At 38.6% G+C, this 17996-nt stretch overlaps 1 protein-coding gene across 2 annotated transcripts in view; it reads left to right on the forward strand.

Annotated features, from left to right (window-relative positions):
* Positions 1-17996, forward strand: part of LOC111585036 (ankyrin repeat and BTB/POZ domain-containing protein 3-A) — a 263417-nt gene that overhangs the window by 225535 nt on the left and 19886 nt on the right. The window contains exons 5-9 of one of the 2 annotated variants that reach the window (XM_055006435.1): positions 661-826; positions 10760-10849; positions 13443-13544; positions 14293-14386; positions 17207-17342. In XM_055006435.1, the coding sequence (XP_054862410.1) occupies positions 661-826; positions 10760-10849; positions 13443-13544; positions 14293-14386; positions 17207-17342 (588 nt within the window). The remainder of the gene's footprint in view (positions 1-660; positions 827-10759; positions 10850-13442; positions 13545-14292; positions 14387-17206; positions 17343-17996) is intronic. The other variant, XM_055006436.1, reaches the window with a different exon arrangement.

Below are 17996 nucleotides of genomic sequence, written 5' to 3' on the forward strand. Positions count from 1 at the left end.
TGGGTTTTTGTCTCACTTCCAGTATCACCTGTTCTCTCTCATTCACATTCACACAGCTCTGCTCTGTATTCCTCTTACTGTCTTACTTGCTCAGTAATTGTATATTTTTTTATGATGCTAGTGGGTGAAGCGTCTCTTCATATTACAAATATTTTCAAGGAAGTAATAAATGGATCACTGAGAGATGTCTTGTACCAACTAGCATCTCCTTACGTTCGTCAGATATAATTGTTAGAATGAGACAAACATCATGAGGAGGATTTTCTGTGACACAGTGGAAGCTTCAGCTGACAGCTGCTCATAGCTTGGATTAAGACGCTTTACAAGAAATATGAGTCATAATGAGTCATAGCTGAAGCCTCACCTGGAGAAAAGCTACTTTAGAAAATAAAGAAAGTAGGGAACCACAAGCAAGCAGAGAAAAGTGAGTGTTGACAAATTCAGATATTAGTGAGCTGACTTTGAATACAAACAGCTCAATACTTGTGAAGTGGCTGCTCATTTTGTAACACCAAGAGTTTACATTGTGAAAGCTAAGCAGCAGTCATTTTCTGTGTCTTTCAGCATGCAGCAGAGATGTATATCCACTGATCTCAAAATCCATTTCAGAGATAAGCTCCCTCTTAATCACAGTAATGGATCTGCTGTTTCCCTCTGCAGAGCCGAGGATTGTTTCTGTGCCACCAGAAAGCTTGATGCAGCCTCCACAGAGGCCAAGTTCCTGCAGGATCTGGGCTTCAGGATGCTCAACTGTGGCCGGACGGACCTGGTCAAGCAGGCCGTGAACCTCCTGGGCCCTGATGGCATCAACAGCATGAGTGAACAGGTCTGGCACTGAACACACACTCCAACACACACATACAGCATCAATTCAAATTAGTGGTGGGACGCGATTTAAAAAATTAATCTAAATAATTGGAGGTGTTGTGATTAGTTAATCATGATTCATCACATTTTTATCAAATAGCAACAAGTAAAATTTTTCAGTTCAGGCAGATTTTGGTTGACAGTTGAATCAATAAATACACATGTACATGTTTCTAATATAAAATTTATAAAATTAAAATGGGACATATAGAAAAAAAATTATTTTGATAATTTAAAGCTTGAATTTAGTTAGTTTTTCCGCTGTATGGCATGTAATGTAAGCATAAGTAGTTCAAAGACCTTCAATAAGTTGAAAATCCACAGATTCATTCTGTTTTCATAGCATCTGCGTCTGATAAATGGTGTCATTTTGATGGTTCTTTTTTTTTTAGGAAAATACATTTTTATTTAAACAAAAATATTTTTTCATAAACTTAAAATTTTTTCATCAAGTTATTATAAGACAGACATTTTTGTGGTTTTAGTTATTACTCCACCAACGAGGCGGAGTCATGACTTAAACAACAAAAACGTTTGTTTCATTTATGTTTATCTGCATTTTTCATCTTCTGTCTTCGTCTGTTACAGTCATACATTACTGCAAAATCAAAGTGCAATTATAGCAATTATATTTAACATTTTAAGACTTTTTGTAAACTCAAGCACTGTCTAGAAAAGTGGTCTATTATGGGATGGCTACACCGTTAGCCGGTAGCAGGACTGTCATAGCTAACATTAGCTCTGGTGCTAACAGCAACATGTTTTGTATTGAGGAGATAAGAAAACTTTTTGTTGCACAATTTACACACAACCGCACTTTTATCCAAGCTGACATCAGGAAGTTTTTTAACCCTCATGTCGTCCTGCGGGTCAAAATTGAACTGTTTTAAAGTTTGAAAATGTGGGGAAAAAATCTATTTTCACAGTGAAACTTCTGATGTCCACATTTTCAACATTTTTGGGAAATCTTTGAACATTTTTTGGTGGAAAAAAAGAAATGCTAAAAATGTTTCTTTAAGAACATTCACAAAAAAATATCAACCTGGATTTTGGTTGATTTTTTTGTGAATGTTCTTAAAGAAAATTTTTGAAGTTTTACTGATATATATATGGAATCACTTTAGATATTTTTAGGATTTTTTTGGAAGACTTTTACTCATTTTTTGAAAATATTTACTACAATTTTCTTGCCAAATTTAGGGGATTTTTAAAAAAAAAAACTTTTAAGGGAAACTTTTAAGGAATTATTGGAATTTTCTTCCTGAAGTTGGCAAATTTTCAGAAATTTGGGGAACTTTTTTGCAGAATTTTTGGATTTTTTTCAGACAAGGAAACAATATTTTTTTGGTGCCCGTAAATGAGGACAACAGGAGGGTTAAAAGAAACCTTTTTGCCCAACAAACTCAGTGTGGTCTCTTCTTTCTTCACTGTTCACCAAACTTCACATCACTGCTGTCCATCTACTTCATGGCTGGTAAACAGACTTTAGGTTCTTTACCGCCACCTACTGGGCTGGAGTATTCATCAGCGTTACCGGTGTGTCATAAAATAGGGAACTGACAAAGGTGCAATTAAACGTGTTTTTTTTTTTGTTTTTTAACACATTATTTTTTCTGTAATTAATTCATCGAAATGAATGCGTTAAAGTCCCAGCCTTTCTTAAAATTTATCTCACAACTCCACAGCAATGAATTGTGATTTTCTAACAAGTCTTACCTGGCATCCCATAGCAGTTCACACACATGCTGGGCACAGACTGCTCCCTATGAGTAATGCAGTGTGCTCCATTTTTTTAGGCTGTGATACAATTTTTGTTTGTCTGCTTTGGTAGAGAAAGCAAAAAAAAAAAAAAAAGTCACATTATTTTCAAGACAGTGTTGGTTTCTTTGTGCCTGGTTGCATCTGTGCTGCACATATCAGCAGCATCTGAGTGTTTGCTGAAACATTTGTCACCGTGCACAAACGTCACATCCCTTCTGCTCGGTGTTAGAACTCACACACCATGCACACCTGGCAACAATCGCCTCAATCTTCTCTGTTCATGAAGGAAAACCTCAGATATTGGCTCATAACGAAGTTGCAGGTATCGTTATTGATTACTATGTGGATTAGCTTTGAATCTATTGTCTATAAAATGTGAAAAAATGGTGGAAAAAACTTGTTATATTATTCTAATGTCATTGCTGTCATTACATTTGTGTCTGTTCGCCTGACAAACACTCAAAAATGAAGTGGTTTTATTATCACACAAGACAATCAAGGAGCCATGATTAAGCATTGTGCTACTTGAAAAATGATTTTTTTTCTTCTTAGAATTAAAGGCACAGAAATTCCTGAAAACAAATATAATTCAAAGGCTTTTTTCTGTCAATCAACTAACAGATGAATTGTTTCACTTCTGGCACATAATTACCATTTTATACTGAAAGACGAGCCATTGATTCGATCCAGTGTGAACAGGAGGTTCAATATACATCAATTATTCAACAAAATGTTTCGCCTGATTAGCTGGTAGTGCAGCTAAAGGCTTGACTGATGCAAGGTGTTGATTTTTATTGAATCTTGGCACCAGGCGTGACTTCATAAAACTGTTTAAATGTGTGTCTTTGTGTTTCAGTTCAAATCCCTTTCTTATCTCTTTCTGTAAAACATGTGAACTGTTCATATGACATAAAAAAGTTGCACAATTAGCCGACCTTTCTCGTCACACAAACCCACATTTGTTCAGGTCATACTAGCAAACTGAGTAAAATAAAATCAGTAAAATCTCACTTGGCAAAAACTTTACATTCCCAGAAGAGCGTGGCCTAGCTCTAATTTAATTTATTCATTTCTGGCTTCATCCACCTCCAGATCTAACAGATCAGGTGTAGGAGGGGTGGATGGAGGCCAGCAGTCTTCTGCAACTCCGTGTTGTGCTGAACTGACTTTGACCCCTTTAAATGTAAGATAAATCCTTCTCCAAATGCAAATTGAGTGTCATTAACATTTTAGTTGCTAGCTTCTATTTTGTTGCGACTTTAAGAGCACAAATCCATCTTGGAAGACCATTTTAGATGTTTGTCAATCACTGAATAGGGCCAAACAGATGTTCTTGTTAACTCTACATCTACATATTTTAATGTTCAGACTCTTTGAACTTTTATCTTTTTCACGGTCTATTATTTACTACTTTAGCTACATGGTTAAAATCTAATTTTATGTCACATACACTAGCATTCAAAAGTTTGGAGTCACCCAGACAATTTCATGTTTTCCATGAAAACTCACACTTTTATCCATGTGCTAACATAACTACACAAGAGTTTTCTAATCATCAATGAGCCTTTCAACACCATTAGCTAACACAATGTAGCATTAGAACACAGGAGTGATGGTTGCTGGAAATGTTCCTCTGTACCCCTATGGAGATATTCCATTAAAAATCAGCCGTTTCCAGCTAGAATAGTCATTTACCACATGAACAATGTCTATACTGGATATATGATTAATTTAATGTTCTCTTCATTGGAAAAAAAAACTGCTTTTAAGGACATTTCTAAATGACCCCAAACTTTCAAACGGTAGTGCAGATATGAATGTGTAGCCACCAACGTATGGCACTGGATCTTTATTATACTGCACACAAGACATTTCTGAGTTCTCTCTGCTTCTAGTCACGGTTGTGCTGTTTCCACAGAGGTGCAGGACATTATATTGTAGGGAAAAATGAGTGAGGATTAATTATAAACTGCACAAAGGCCTAAGTTATCATACAAATATGATATATGTACTCTCATAGCCTTACTCAATGTTCATGATGAAATGACTTGATTGGAGTGCACAGTAAGTGTACTTCTGACAAACATACATGAAATTGTGAAGAGAGATTCTTTGGTCATGCCTCTTCACCATACCATGAAGAATGTGGATTTCATAGCAGGGAACAAAGCCCTTAAAAGATAATTCCAGCTTCTTTCAACCTGCTGTTGTTCACATTAATGTGATCATCTATTGTAGCCGTATGCGTCATGCTAACGTAAATGTCCCATAATGTGCCGCTTTTTCAGCAAATTAATTCAAGTGTCATATAAGCCCAGAATGTGTCTCTCCATTTCGAAGCTTAAAGTACCATGACTTACATGATTTGCCGTGACGGTCTAACCCCTGGTTTTACTGCTGTTCTAAACGGGCTGTTAGTGTTTGTTACTGTAAATGCTGCTGAGCTGCTGCTGTCTTCCTGAAGAAAAATCTTCCTGCGTCTGTGATTGACAGGGCAGCTGACATGAGTGATTCTGTGAGACCAGGACTTTCCGTCACTTCTAACTTTCTCTCTAAGTGATCATTTCACATTGAAATATCGCTGAATTCACAGCACAGCCGTTGTTTTTAACCTACAAGACAATGCAGTTCTACACAATAGTTATAGCCTGTCAAAGAGAAGAATTTATAGGGAATTCATTCTGAGTTTAGGTTGCACTGAAGCACAACAAGCAGCCTGAAAACATACAGTCATGGAAAAAATATTAGACCACCCTTGTTTTCTTCAATTTCTTGTTCATTTCAATGCCTGGTACCACTAAAGGTACATTACATGTAGAATACAATGAACACAGCAAAAAATACAGCTGATTCCATAATACTTTATGTCCTGTTTGACATGCTTCAGCTTCATTGTATTCCAGGGTATATAAGAGGACATTTCATGTCATCAGCAGCACATTCAAAGGTCTAGAGTGGTTTCCTGCTGACATTCAAGCCACAGCACAACTCAGAAGTTGTCAGCTCTCACATAATGCCTAAAACTAAAGAATTATGTGAAGCCACAAAGGCAGCCATCTTGGCACTGCTAGAAATTGGCATGAGTGACAGACAGGTAGCGAAGAAACTGAAGATCTCCAAGACAGTCGTTCATTACACCAAGAAAAAACAAGCCCAACATGGTTCTACCAAACTGCTAGCTGGTCGTGGCAGGAAACATCTTTCTACCCACCAGATGACCGTCACTCATCTGTTCCTGTGTCAGGAATCATCCTCAGACCTCCAGGGACCTTAAAAATGAGTGGACACTGTCCAGAAATGTGACTTGTTCAGCAAGGACAGTTGGAAACCGACTTCTTGAAGCTAGTCTGAAGTCACACAGGGCAGGAAGAAGCCCTTCATCAAGGAAAGGCAGAGGAAGGCCTGGTTACTGTTTGCTGGGATCACAAGGACTGGACTGTTGATGATTGGACTAAGGTTCTCTTCAGGGATGAATCCAGTTTTCAGTTGATTCCAGCCAACTTACTGGTTAGGAGGAATCCTGGAGAAGCTACAAACCAGACTGTCTGCCCCTACAGTAAAACATGGGGGTGGATCAGTGACCATCTGGGGTAGTTTCAGTCTGGGTGGAACAGGACAAATGAACCAGGTCATGTACAGGACTACTCTAGAAAACAGTCTTCTTCCATCAGCTGGAAAACTCTTTCCTGCCTCCAATGACTGGATTTTCCAACAAGACAAGGTCAAAAAGCCTGGATGAAGAACCAGAACATTAGAACCATGCCTTGGCTGCTCAATCACCAGATCTAAATCCAATTGAAAACCTGTGGAAAATCATCAAACGCAAAAGAGAGAACCACAAGCCCCAAAACAAAGCAAATTAGTTAGAATTAGTGCAACAGGAATGTGCTGCTGTGACAGCAGAACAATGTGAGAAGCTGGTGGAGAGCAGCCAAGATGCATGGATGCAGTCATCAGAAACAATGGTTAGGAATCAGTACTAACTCCTGTGTGGATCATGTGACTAAAACAGACAGAAAAGAAAACATGGAATCCTAAAAGCTGTTTTTGGCAGAACAATGCCATAGATATTGATGTAAGAACTGAAGAGATTTTGGTTATTATTAAGAAAACCATGGAAAATGTCTGATATCAGCTCTGAAATTAAACTCTTTTGAGCGATTTTTGTTAGCATTATATTTGTCCAAAAAAATGTACCTTTAGTTGTACCAGGCATTAAAATGAACAAGAAATTGAAGAAACCAAGGCTGGTCTTATCATTTTTTCCATGACTGTAGAAACCTTGTCAACTTGTTTCAAATCAGTCTTAAAGTTTCCACCACCTCTGACCATTTCTCAGCACTACAGTTTCCACAGAGCTCCGACCTGTGGGCATAAAATCAAAGCTGGTGGTAGCTTTAGCCACATTAGCTGCGCAGCATGCTAACATAAAGAATGTCATGGTGACATTGCTAGAAAGTAACACCGTTCAGTTCCTCGGATGCTGAGAGTACTCGAAAACTCCTGTGTTCACTCTTTCAGCAAACAGAAGAGCATTTGGTGTGTTAGTTAACAGAAGCAGCTCTAGAAAACAACTAAACCTGGGAAGCAGGATTTTACAGAGTTAAAGCTAGATGACTATTGACTATACAGTTGGAATATAGCAGCTTAGTATAACTGTTACTGGCTGGTAAGGTGGGAGTATCCATTTAGTTGTCAGGAGTAGGAGAAGTAGATGTCTTAACAGCTTTTATTTTACACCCCCAAGTGTAGAACGACCACAAAACACAATAAAAGGGCATTTAACCATATGGGACCTTCATCAAAGAGTGGCTTGGTGTGCAGTTAACACAACACCCGCTCCAGGCAGCTAATGTCTGTGTTTACTTCGAGTCAGACTTGAAAACAAATGTCTCAGGTCAAAATCTCCAACAGAGGTTGGGAGTGCAAAGTCAGTATCACTCACTGTGCCACAGTAGCCACATTAACAATCCAAAAATATCCTATTGCACCTCTTTAAGGAGCTCAACAGCTGCAATGCAACAACAAAAAACCTTCGGTAATGTTCTTTATGTCACCGACTTTGTGATTTCCATATGTGCACGTTCACTACTGGTTACTAATCAACCCCGTTCCTAAAGGCTGCAGTGAATTATACTCCCCATGAATCACTTCCAGCCCAAAGGCATCTCCATCCTCAACAATAAGAGATTCTAATTCTCCAAACATAATCCTAACTTCCTAAAATGGCTGTGTCTTTGCAACAAGCAGCAGCATAGGTGGGCTGTGAAGCTCCTAACGTTACATCTTACACGAAGCCCACACACATTCTACTCCCAACTGCAGGTTAAGGCTCCAGGTGCTACTGTGGAAGAGTTTAAACAAAACAAAAACTAAAGAACTCTGTTGTAATGAGGCAGCAAGTTCTCACCATCCATAAGACTTTCTAAAGTGTTTCGGATGAGCTTCCATAAAACAGACTTCAATCATATGTCTGATCTGGGCCATTATGTTCAGCAGAGGCCTTTAACGACTCGCTCATAACACACCACAGCACTTTATGTTGAAGACTGATATCCCTTTGTGGTGATTCATTCTTAAATATTTCCTGGACACCGATCTACTTAATCAGCAGACAGCTAAAGGCCGAGAGACGGTGGACCCTGATGATCATCGTGATGAGTTCAAATGCCTCTCAGCCCTGATGACAGGCTGCAGCTTTTACTTTATTGCTCCTGTAATGCTGTCTGGTCCCCTGCTCCATTTAGTCAGTTTTACAAGGAGATAAAAGCCTGCATGTCACCACGGCCTGTTATTTATGTGCAGCGAGAAAAGGAAAAAGTGTCCATCAATACATTTTTATCATCTTATCAAGGACCCGTAACAGTCAAATTCTGTTAATGCTTATGGTATGAATCCAGGGACAACATGAATCGTATTTAGGAGTTTTTTTACAGTATCTAAATGGAGAACTGCCACAGCATCTCAAATGGACTTAACTATCTGCAGCTTTGTGACCACGGAAAATCAGATTGCCCTTTTAACTTCCACTTAGCAGCACAAGGAATAACCAATATTTCCACTGACTGGGGAAGATGGGGATTCCCAAACGACATTAGCACTTGGATGCAGTAAGACTTAGATATCGACCCGACCTGTCAGCGCTCAGTCCAGGAAAAGTGTTGCAGTATTAGGTAAGAACAGATGAGTCCTGTCTTGCCCATATTTCAGATATACAGCAGGTAGCTAAGCAACTGAGCATTCGTTTTTTCACTTCCCTATTTGGATTCAGACACATTTGGCTGATTTATATTGCTCACAAAATACACTACCATTCAAAAGTTTGGGGTCACTTAGAAATGTCCTTATTTTTAAAAGAAAAGTTGTTTTGTTTCAATGACGATAACATTAAATGAATGATAAATCCAGTGTAGACATTGTTAATGTGGTAAATGCCTATTCTAGCTGGAAACAGCTGATTTTTAATGGAATATCTCCATAGGGGTACAGAGGAACATTTCCAGCAACCATCACTCCTGTGTTCTAATGCTACATTGTGTTAGCTGATGGTGTTGAAAGGCTAATTGATGATTAGAAAACAAACCATTGTGCAGTTATGTTAGCACATGAATGAAAGTGGGACATGAAATTGCCTGGGTGACACTAAACTTTTGAATGCTAGTGTATATTATGCTACTTTACCACCTCTATAAACTAGACATTTTTCACACTACTCTGCACATCAGCTCTTGAAAGATATTTCACCATGCTGCATTTTTTATTTTTTGATCAAGTTTGTTTGTTTTGCTCTCAACCTCTCTGATTTGTGTCCATGCTTATTTACTGCCTGACCTGTGAAAACACAGCCTGCCAAATACAGAATCTGGTGTTAATGGATTATTTTTGGTGAATTTTTGAATAGGACATGTAGAATAAAGTGGTTTTGATGAAATATCACAATTTTAAGCTTCGATTTTTTTTCCAGACAACCATAAGTCACACACGAACAGTTCAAGGATGATTACCTGAATCATACACTAGTGACATAAAATCATCCACGAGTGACATAAAATCATCCACTAGTGACATAAAATCATCCACTAATGACATAAAATCATCCACTAGTGACATAAAATCATCCACTAGTGACATAAAATCATCCACTAATGGCATAAAATCATCCACTAATGGCATAAAATCACCCACTAGTGACATAAAATCATCCACTAGTGACATAAAATCATCCACTAATGACATAAAATCATCCATTAATAGCATAAAATCACCCACTAGTGACATAAAATCATCCACTAGAGACATAAAATCATCCACTAATGGCATAAAATCACCCACTAGTGACATAAAATCATCCACTAATGACATAAAATCATCCACTAATGACGTAAAATCATCCACTAGTGACATAAAATCATCCATTAGTGCCATAAAATCATCCACTAATGCCATCAAATCATCCACTAATGACATAAAATCATCCATTAATGCCATAAAATTATCTACTAATGACATAAAATCATCCACTAGAGACATAAAATCATCCACTAGTGACATAAAATCATCCACTAGTGACATAAAATCATCCACTAGTGACATAAAATCATCCACTAGTGACATAAAATCATCCACTAGTGACATAAAATCATCCACTAGAGACATAAAATCATCCACTAGAGACATAAAATCATCCACTAGTGACATAAAATCATCCACTAGTGACATAAAATCATCCACTAGTGACATAAAATCATCCACTAGTGACATAAAATCGTCATCTTGGTTCTACTCTTCTTTCTTGAGTCTGTTTGCTCCTGCAAAATGAAACATGATTAATCAAGACTAAAAATGAATGCTAATTAATCGTGAGTAATCGAAATTAATCCACAGCAACCCTGTGATTAATCTGATTTAAAAGTGTAATCGTTTGACAGCAATAGTTTTGACAGTTCCTATAAATGACTTAATTTTGGTGACTTTTTATACACAACAGGTTTTGAGGTTTTGAGTATTGAAACAGCATCTAAATATAGTGTGTCATTTTTGGAAAGAAAGCCGTAGATGTGTTCTACCATCCAACCTCTTGCCTTCTCATGTCCATAGAAATGTTTCCTCCTTGCTTACCCCCCTGCTGCAGGGAATGACCCCTCTCATGTACGCCTGTGTCCGTGGTGACGAGGCCATGGTTCAGATGCTGCTGGACGCCGGAGCCGACATCAACAGCGAGGTCAGTGCAGGCCGTCAGCTCTCCACACGCACAATGATTCCACATTTTTGTTCCGGTTTAAGACGCTCATTGGCATTTGTTTTCTGTGTACCAGTGAATACGATGAACCCACTTTGTGTCGCTCTTTCCCCTCCCCTCTCTATCGTCGTTGTCTCACCTGCTCTCGGCATGCTCTCTGTTCCCCCGGCAGCTCGTTACACCAAGTGCACTGATAAGCAACAAACGGCTGTCATTTGCTCGGCAACAGTGACGGTTTGTCTTTACGCCGATACGGAATAATAATCCACTGATAGTCCCTGAGCGCAGGCACTCACTTCATTACGTTTTGCTCTGCAGACATCCAGCAGCAGTTTGCTTTACACCACATCAATAATTCATCACTGTTGTTCAAGTATGTGCACTTAGTGTAACTCGCTACCCGCTGACTGCACATGAAGCATGAACTTCATCGCACTTATTTGTCATGTTGAAATCAGAACACTTTAACCCTCCTGTTGTCCTCATTTACGGGCACCAAAAGATATTGTTTCTTTGTCTGAAAAATATCCAGAAATTCAGCAAAAAAATTCCCCAAATTTCTGGAAATTTGCGAAACCTTCAGGAAGAAAATTCCAATAATTAAAAGTTTCCCTCAAAATTTTAGATATATAAAAAAAATCAACCAAATTTCACAAGAAATTTCTTGTAACTATTTTCAAAAAATTTGTAAAAATCTTCCAAAAAAAAATCCTAAAAATATCTTAAAATATCAGCTAACTTCTAATATTTTCTTTAAAAACATTCACAAAAAAAGGTTGATTTTTTGTTCATGTTCTTAACTTTCCTGTTGTCCTCATTTATGGGCACCAATAAATATTGTTTTCTTGTCTGAAAAAAATCCAAAAATTCTGCAAAAAAATCCCCAAATTTCTGAAAATTTGCAAAACCTTCAGGAAGAAAATTCCAATAATTCCTTAAAAGTTTACCTTAAATGTTTTATTTTTAAAAAATCCCCCAAATTTGGCAAGAAAATTCTTGTACGTATTTTCGAAAAAATTGGTAAAAATCTTCCAAAAAATCCTAAAAATGTCTAAAGTGATTCCATATATGTCAGTAAAACTTCTAATATTCTCTTAAGAACATTCACATAAAAATAGATTTTTTTTGTGAATGTTCTTTAGAAACATTTTTAACATTTCTTTTTTTTCCACCAAAAAATGTTGAAAGATTTCCCAAAAATGTTGAAAATGTGGACATCAGAAGTTTCACTGTCAAAATAATTTTTTTTCCCCACATTTTCAAACTTTAAAACGGGTCAGTTTTGACCCGCAGGACGACACGAGGGTCAAAGTAACAGTGAGGCTGTGCTATTATGAATCCTGCTTTTGTCTCTCTGTGTGTTGCCGCTTTAACTTCAGTTCTCAGTTAGAAAAAAGCAAAAGTTAAAAGACTCCTCCTTCATACTGACCTCATGGTTTACTGTAACTCCATCAGTTTAGTGCTTGTGTTTAGTGCAGTGCTGACTCAAAGGCAAAGCAGTACCTGTAGAAGTTTGTAGTGTAATAAATGCTTAAAGGCTTTGTTAACCCAAATTTAAATAAGAATAAATCTCAGGCACTTCTGCTGGAGGCTCGCCATGCACATAGTTTTATGTGCAGACATTTTCTAGATGCCTCATCTGTCTGTGATTTCAGCTTTTGCACCAATATAATGCAGCTGAGTAGAGTGTTGTATTTTCTCTGCAAAGCAATAACTGTCTCCAAAAACAGTTTAACTTGATCAACTGTTCCCAGCATGGGACTCAAGAAGGGCTTCCAATAAAAACCTCAGCAAGATGAATAAGGGAATAAGAAGAGCAAAATGGTTTTTTCATGTTTTTTAAAATTTCTTTTTCATTTCACTAGAAATAAAGCAAAAAGTCATTTCAGGGTGCTAAAATCCATCCATACATCCATTATCTACACATCGCTTGATCCTCATTAGGGTAGTGAGGGGCTGGAGTCTGTCCCAGCTGATTAAGGGTGAGGACAGGGGACACCGTGGACAGGTCACCAGTCTATCACAGATCAACACAAAAACAATGTTGTTTAGCATCAGAGCTCAAACACAGTGTGACGTCGTTCATCCTCCAGGCGACATTTTGAAAATCATTTCTGTAATTTGCTTGCTAATAAAGCCGCTTCAGAAATCACACAACAACATCAGGCTTTTTAAGTTTTATCCTGCTTTGTTCGTGAGTCAGCACCACTCGTCTTGTCAGCGTTTGTAGCCGTGTGCCAATGTTTTCTCTCTGGTTTCATTCCCCTTTTTGAAATGAAACACGACTAAGAGGTGGAACTAGGCAGATGCAACGCCGTGTGGTCAGACAGATCTGCGCTGAGCTGGTTCAGAGTGACCACTGAGAGGTTGGATTGAAGCCGCTAAAGATTTTCTATGAAACTCCAGAGGAAAATCTCCCTCTGCCATTTTATCCTCCTTTTGCTTCTACTTCTCCTGCATACTGCTTCTCACTCCTCCTCCCTCTCCCCGTCTCCTGCCCTGAGCTGTGAATGTTAATGGCTGTATATCTATATATATATATCTCTCTCCCTGAACTTCACCTATGACTTCCCAGGTGCCCAGCACAGTAAACAAGCACCCCTCAGTTTATCCTGAAACGCGCCAGGGGACACCACTCACTTTCGCCGTGTTACACGGACACGTCCCTGTCGTGCAGGTAGTGACGTTTATGACCTGTAACATTAACCTGTGGCCCTTGCCCTGTCCTTTGTACCACAATGAGGATAATAATGATGATGATGAGATGTCCTATTTCCTTCTCCTCCTTGGTCCTATCTGTGCAGTAGCTATCTGTTATGTGGAGAGGGCTTGGTCGAGGCAAACTCTCCGGTTTGTTTTTAATTATCTATGTATTATAGATGTACGACCCAGCCCCCTGGTCTTTACCCCAAATGAATGTAAAGATTTGTCCTGCAGCAGTAGCGAGGAGCTCAGCCAGCCTGATACGCAGCCACAGGGTGCCAGATCCCAGTGTTTTGTTCACTTCTATCCATCTTTAATATGTAACACATTGTATTGCAGTAGCTACTGACACTGGATGAAAGTCTGATGAGCAACCAGCGCCTTCAGGATTATTTTCTATTTTTAATTTGTATCACCGCAATCAGAGTTTCTGGAGATAGGAAGAGAGATTTTTTCTCTTCAGCTCAGCACCAACAATAAGACCCCCAGACAGAAGCTAATGAGGAAGCGTAGCTAGCAGTGTGCTTAGTGTCCGGAGCTCGGACAGCCTCCAAATGAGGTCGTTTAGGCTTCCAGCAGTTGAGGCGTTTCCTCTTGCCAAGCCTGACTGTAACACCCCATCTCCTCCTCGCCTGTTTTCTTCCTCCTCACTCTCCCTTCTGGTTTGTTTCCTCCCCCCTCCTCACCCCCTCCTTCCCTCCCGGCTCCCATCTCTGCCACAGTTGTTGCTGGATAACAGAGCGAATGTGGAGGGCGCCCTGCAGGATGGGGCAGAGAACTACACGGAGACCCCGCTTCAGCTGGCCGCCGCCGCAGGTAATCCCAGCCAGGACTCACCTTTCCTTCTGAATGTTTGACCTGCTTAGTCCTGATACGCTGTGTATGAGGGATTAGTCATGACATCTTGACTCTGAGCGCACCACGAGGGAGGCATTCTCACTCACTTCATTAATTTATCGTTTTCAGTTACTATCTGGGGTTTTAGAATGTTGGTTCTGGTGACTGTGTTGCTGTGTAGAAGAACCTGCAGCAGGTCAAAATGAGCTTTAACCCTCATATCGTCCTGCGAGTCAAAATTGACCCGTTTTAAAGTTTGAAAATGTGGAAAGAAATGTATTTTCACAGTGAAGCTTCTGATGTCCACATTTTCAACATTTTTGGGAAATTTTTGAACATTTTTTGGTGCAAAAAAAGAAATGTTAAAAATGTTTCTTCAGAACATTCACAAAAAAAATCAACCAAAATCCAGTGAATTTCGCAGGACTTTGGTTGATTTTTATGTGAATGTTCTTGAAGAAACTATTAGAAACTTTACTGATATATATGGAATCACTTTAGATATTTTTTAGGATTTTTTTTTTTTGGAAGATTTTTACTAATTTTTTGAAAATATTTACAAGAATTTTCTTGCCAAATTTGGGAGATTTAAAAAAAAAAAAAACTTTTTAGGGGAACTTTTAAGGAATTATTGGAATTTTCTTCCTGAAGGTTTTGCAGATTTTCAGAAATTTGGGGAATTTCTTTGCTGTATTTTTGGATTTTTTTCAGACAAGGAAAAAATATTTTTTTGTGCCCGTAAATGAGGACAACAGGAGGGTTAAAACAAAACACAATCATCTTGAGAGGCATGAAGCCCAGGATGCAGTGATGGTGTCCCTGCATTTTTTGTCAAAGGGAGACTTGTTTTGGTGAAATTTCAAGCTTTTCCATTACAGGGAAACATACAAGAAAGTCCATGTTAGGGAGCAAATGTAAACTTATTATAACTATTCACCAGAAGATCCAAACAGGCTTAACTCATTGCCTTTTTCACTTTAGGCTGCTGCACTGACTGTTTTTTGTCATTGTTTCATGTAGAGAAAGAGTAGTAGCACACAGATCACACAAAAGGGAGGAGATTGCTGCACAAATTACACAAAATACAAGGTCCAAAGCAGCTTATGTCGACTGTTTATGTCCAGTGAGTCAAACTGAATCGTCACATCCATGGAAGAAATAGTCCCTCAAACTGTTTCTTTGGTTTTTGTACCAAATTAACAAAGTGTGATGTGTTTATCAGTGAACTGTGTAGCTCACCTATGCCAACTGGGTCACACCAATAATTCTCTTGTAAAAATGTCGAGCTGTTCCTTTCAAAGCACGATAATTATAAATGTAAAAGGGCGGCCTTTTATGTACAATAGAATCTATACATGGCCACCCTCTAATTAGCCCTGATAACAAGTTGAAATATGGAGTGTTTCAGTGAGCTACCTGGCAGCCATGCTACCATGGTAACAAGTCATTAAAACCCACAGATGATGAACATTATTAACATCCTGCTCATTAAATCATAAATAATGCAGATGGAATAAAGAGCACATTCCCCAGTGAGTGAGAGACTTTCTTAACGTTCATTTTATGTTACGTTGAGACTCCTGCCTGTTTTACTTTTTGCTGCTGTCACATTAACTTTTACTGGGACATAAAATCTAGGATAAGCAACGCAAGCATGCCGAAATACAGGTTACATCCCAATTCAATTTGAGTGGAGTACCATGTTGATTGTATCACAGAAGAGCTTGTTGCACTGGAAAAAATGCCCCTCTCAAAACAGGAAAGAAAAACTTATTTCAAGGAACTTTTACCCTGAAATAAGTGAAAAAATCTGCAAATAGAACAAGTGAAAAATGTCTTGGTAAGATTTCTTGAAATAAGATATGATATTTAGAATATTGAAATCTTAAAATTAGCTGGGAAAACTTATTTTAGGCTCTATTTTACCAGGATTGTCAAGTTTAGTTGTCTTATAATAAGCCAGACATGCTAAAAAAAAATAATGGCAGTTTTTCACTCAAAAATAGATTTTTGCTTTCATGTAACCTCCTAATTTGAGACGTATTAACCCTGCTGTTGTCCTCAATTACGGGCACCAAAAATATTGTTTCCTTGTCTGAAAAAAATTCAAAAAAATCAGCAGAAGAATTCCCCACATTTCTGAAAATTTGCGAAACCTTCAGGAAGAAAATTCCAATAATTCTTTAAAAGTTTCCCGTAAAAGTTTTCCTTTAAAAAAAAAAAAAAAAAATCCCCCAAATTTGACAAGAAAATTCTAGTAAATATTTTCAAAAAATGAGTAAAAATCTTAAAAATAATCCTAAAAATATCTAAAGTGATTCCATATATATCAGTAAAACTTCTAATATTTTCTTGAAGAACATTCACAAAAAAATCAACCAGAATCCAGCGAAATTCGCTGGATTTTGGTTGATTTTTATGTGAATGTTCTTCAGAAACATTTTTAACATTTTTTTTCTACCAAAAAATGTTCAAAGATTTCCCAAAAATGTTGAAAATGTGAACATCAGAAGTTTCACTGTGAAAATGTGTTTTTTCCCACATTTTCAAACTTTAAAACAAGTCAATTTTGACCCGCAGGACGACACGAGGGTCAAAAATGAGAACATATGCAAAGGAGGCCAGATATATACAATAGGGGCGGTAAATGAAATGAAATAAAGCAGCATTTGAGCCATTAAAGGTGACACTGTGCATTCAGCTTTTCAGGTGTTTTGAGTTGGAATTGTTCGAATTTAAGTACGGAGCGGGACAAAAGTGTTCTACATTTGATTGTCTTTACCTTTTCCTCCCCGTTAGGTAACTTTGAGCTCGTCAGTTTGCTTTTGGAGAGAGGAGCCGACCCCATGATCGGGACCATGTGTCGAAACGGCATCTCCTCGGCCCCGCTGGGAGACATGAACTCCTACAGCCTGGCAGCAGCACACGGCCACAGGTGATACAAGCAATCACACACACACACACACACACACTCACACACACACACACACACACACACACACACACACACACACCGCTGCCAGCCAGCAAAGATATATCCATTACCACAGTATTGATCCATTTACACACTCTGCCCCGGTCCATCTGCTGCTCACAAAAATCCCACGCCACACTAGAGGCAGATGTCTCCGTTTCCCTGTGGGACGGCAGGCGACGATAAGCGCTGCAGTCTATTGAGCCGCACTTACGGCTTCAGTTTGACATAATGTCCCTGCAGCCGAGTAAGATAAAGCCCATTAACATTCAGGGCAGTGAGAGCTGTCAGGAAATGGAGTGGAGTGAAAAAGCCAACAACACAATGCAGCATTATTAGGACAATCAATTATGGTGTGATGGTCACGCTGCAGTGTGTTGGGAGCAACTGAATTAGAATCGGATGGGAGATGTGGGGAAATGGAAGTTCTCACTTAGCAGCAGAGAAAGTTTGCATATAAATCAGGAGGCCTCATTAAATCTCTCGAAGGTCCTGGGCAGCTGTTAACATTATGTACTGTATTTTACACCTTACCCTTTAGAACGGAGACCAGATTTTGAGAAATATCACTGTTGTCTTACCAGGAGCTGCACAAAAAAGAATATTATGTCGTTC

The sequence above is a fragment of the Amphiprion ocellaris genome, chromosome 21, assembly GCF_022539595.1.
Source record: "Amphiprion ocellaris isolate individual 3 ecotype Okinawa chromosome 21, ASM2253959v1, whole genome shotgun sequence".
Taxonomy (NCBI): Eukaryota; Metazoa; Chordata; class Actinopteri; family Pomacentridae; genus Amphiprion; species Amphiprion ocellaris.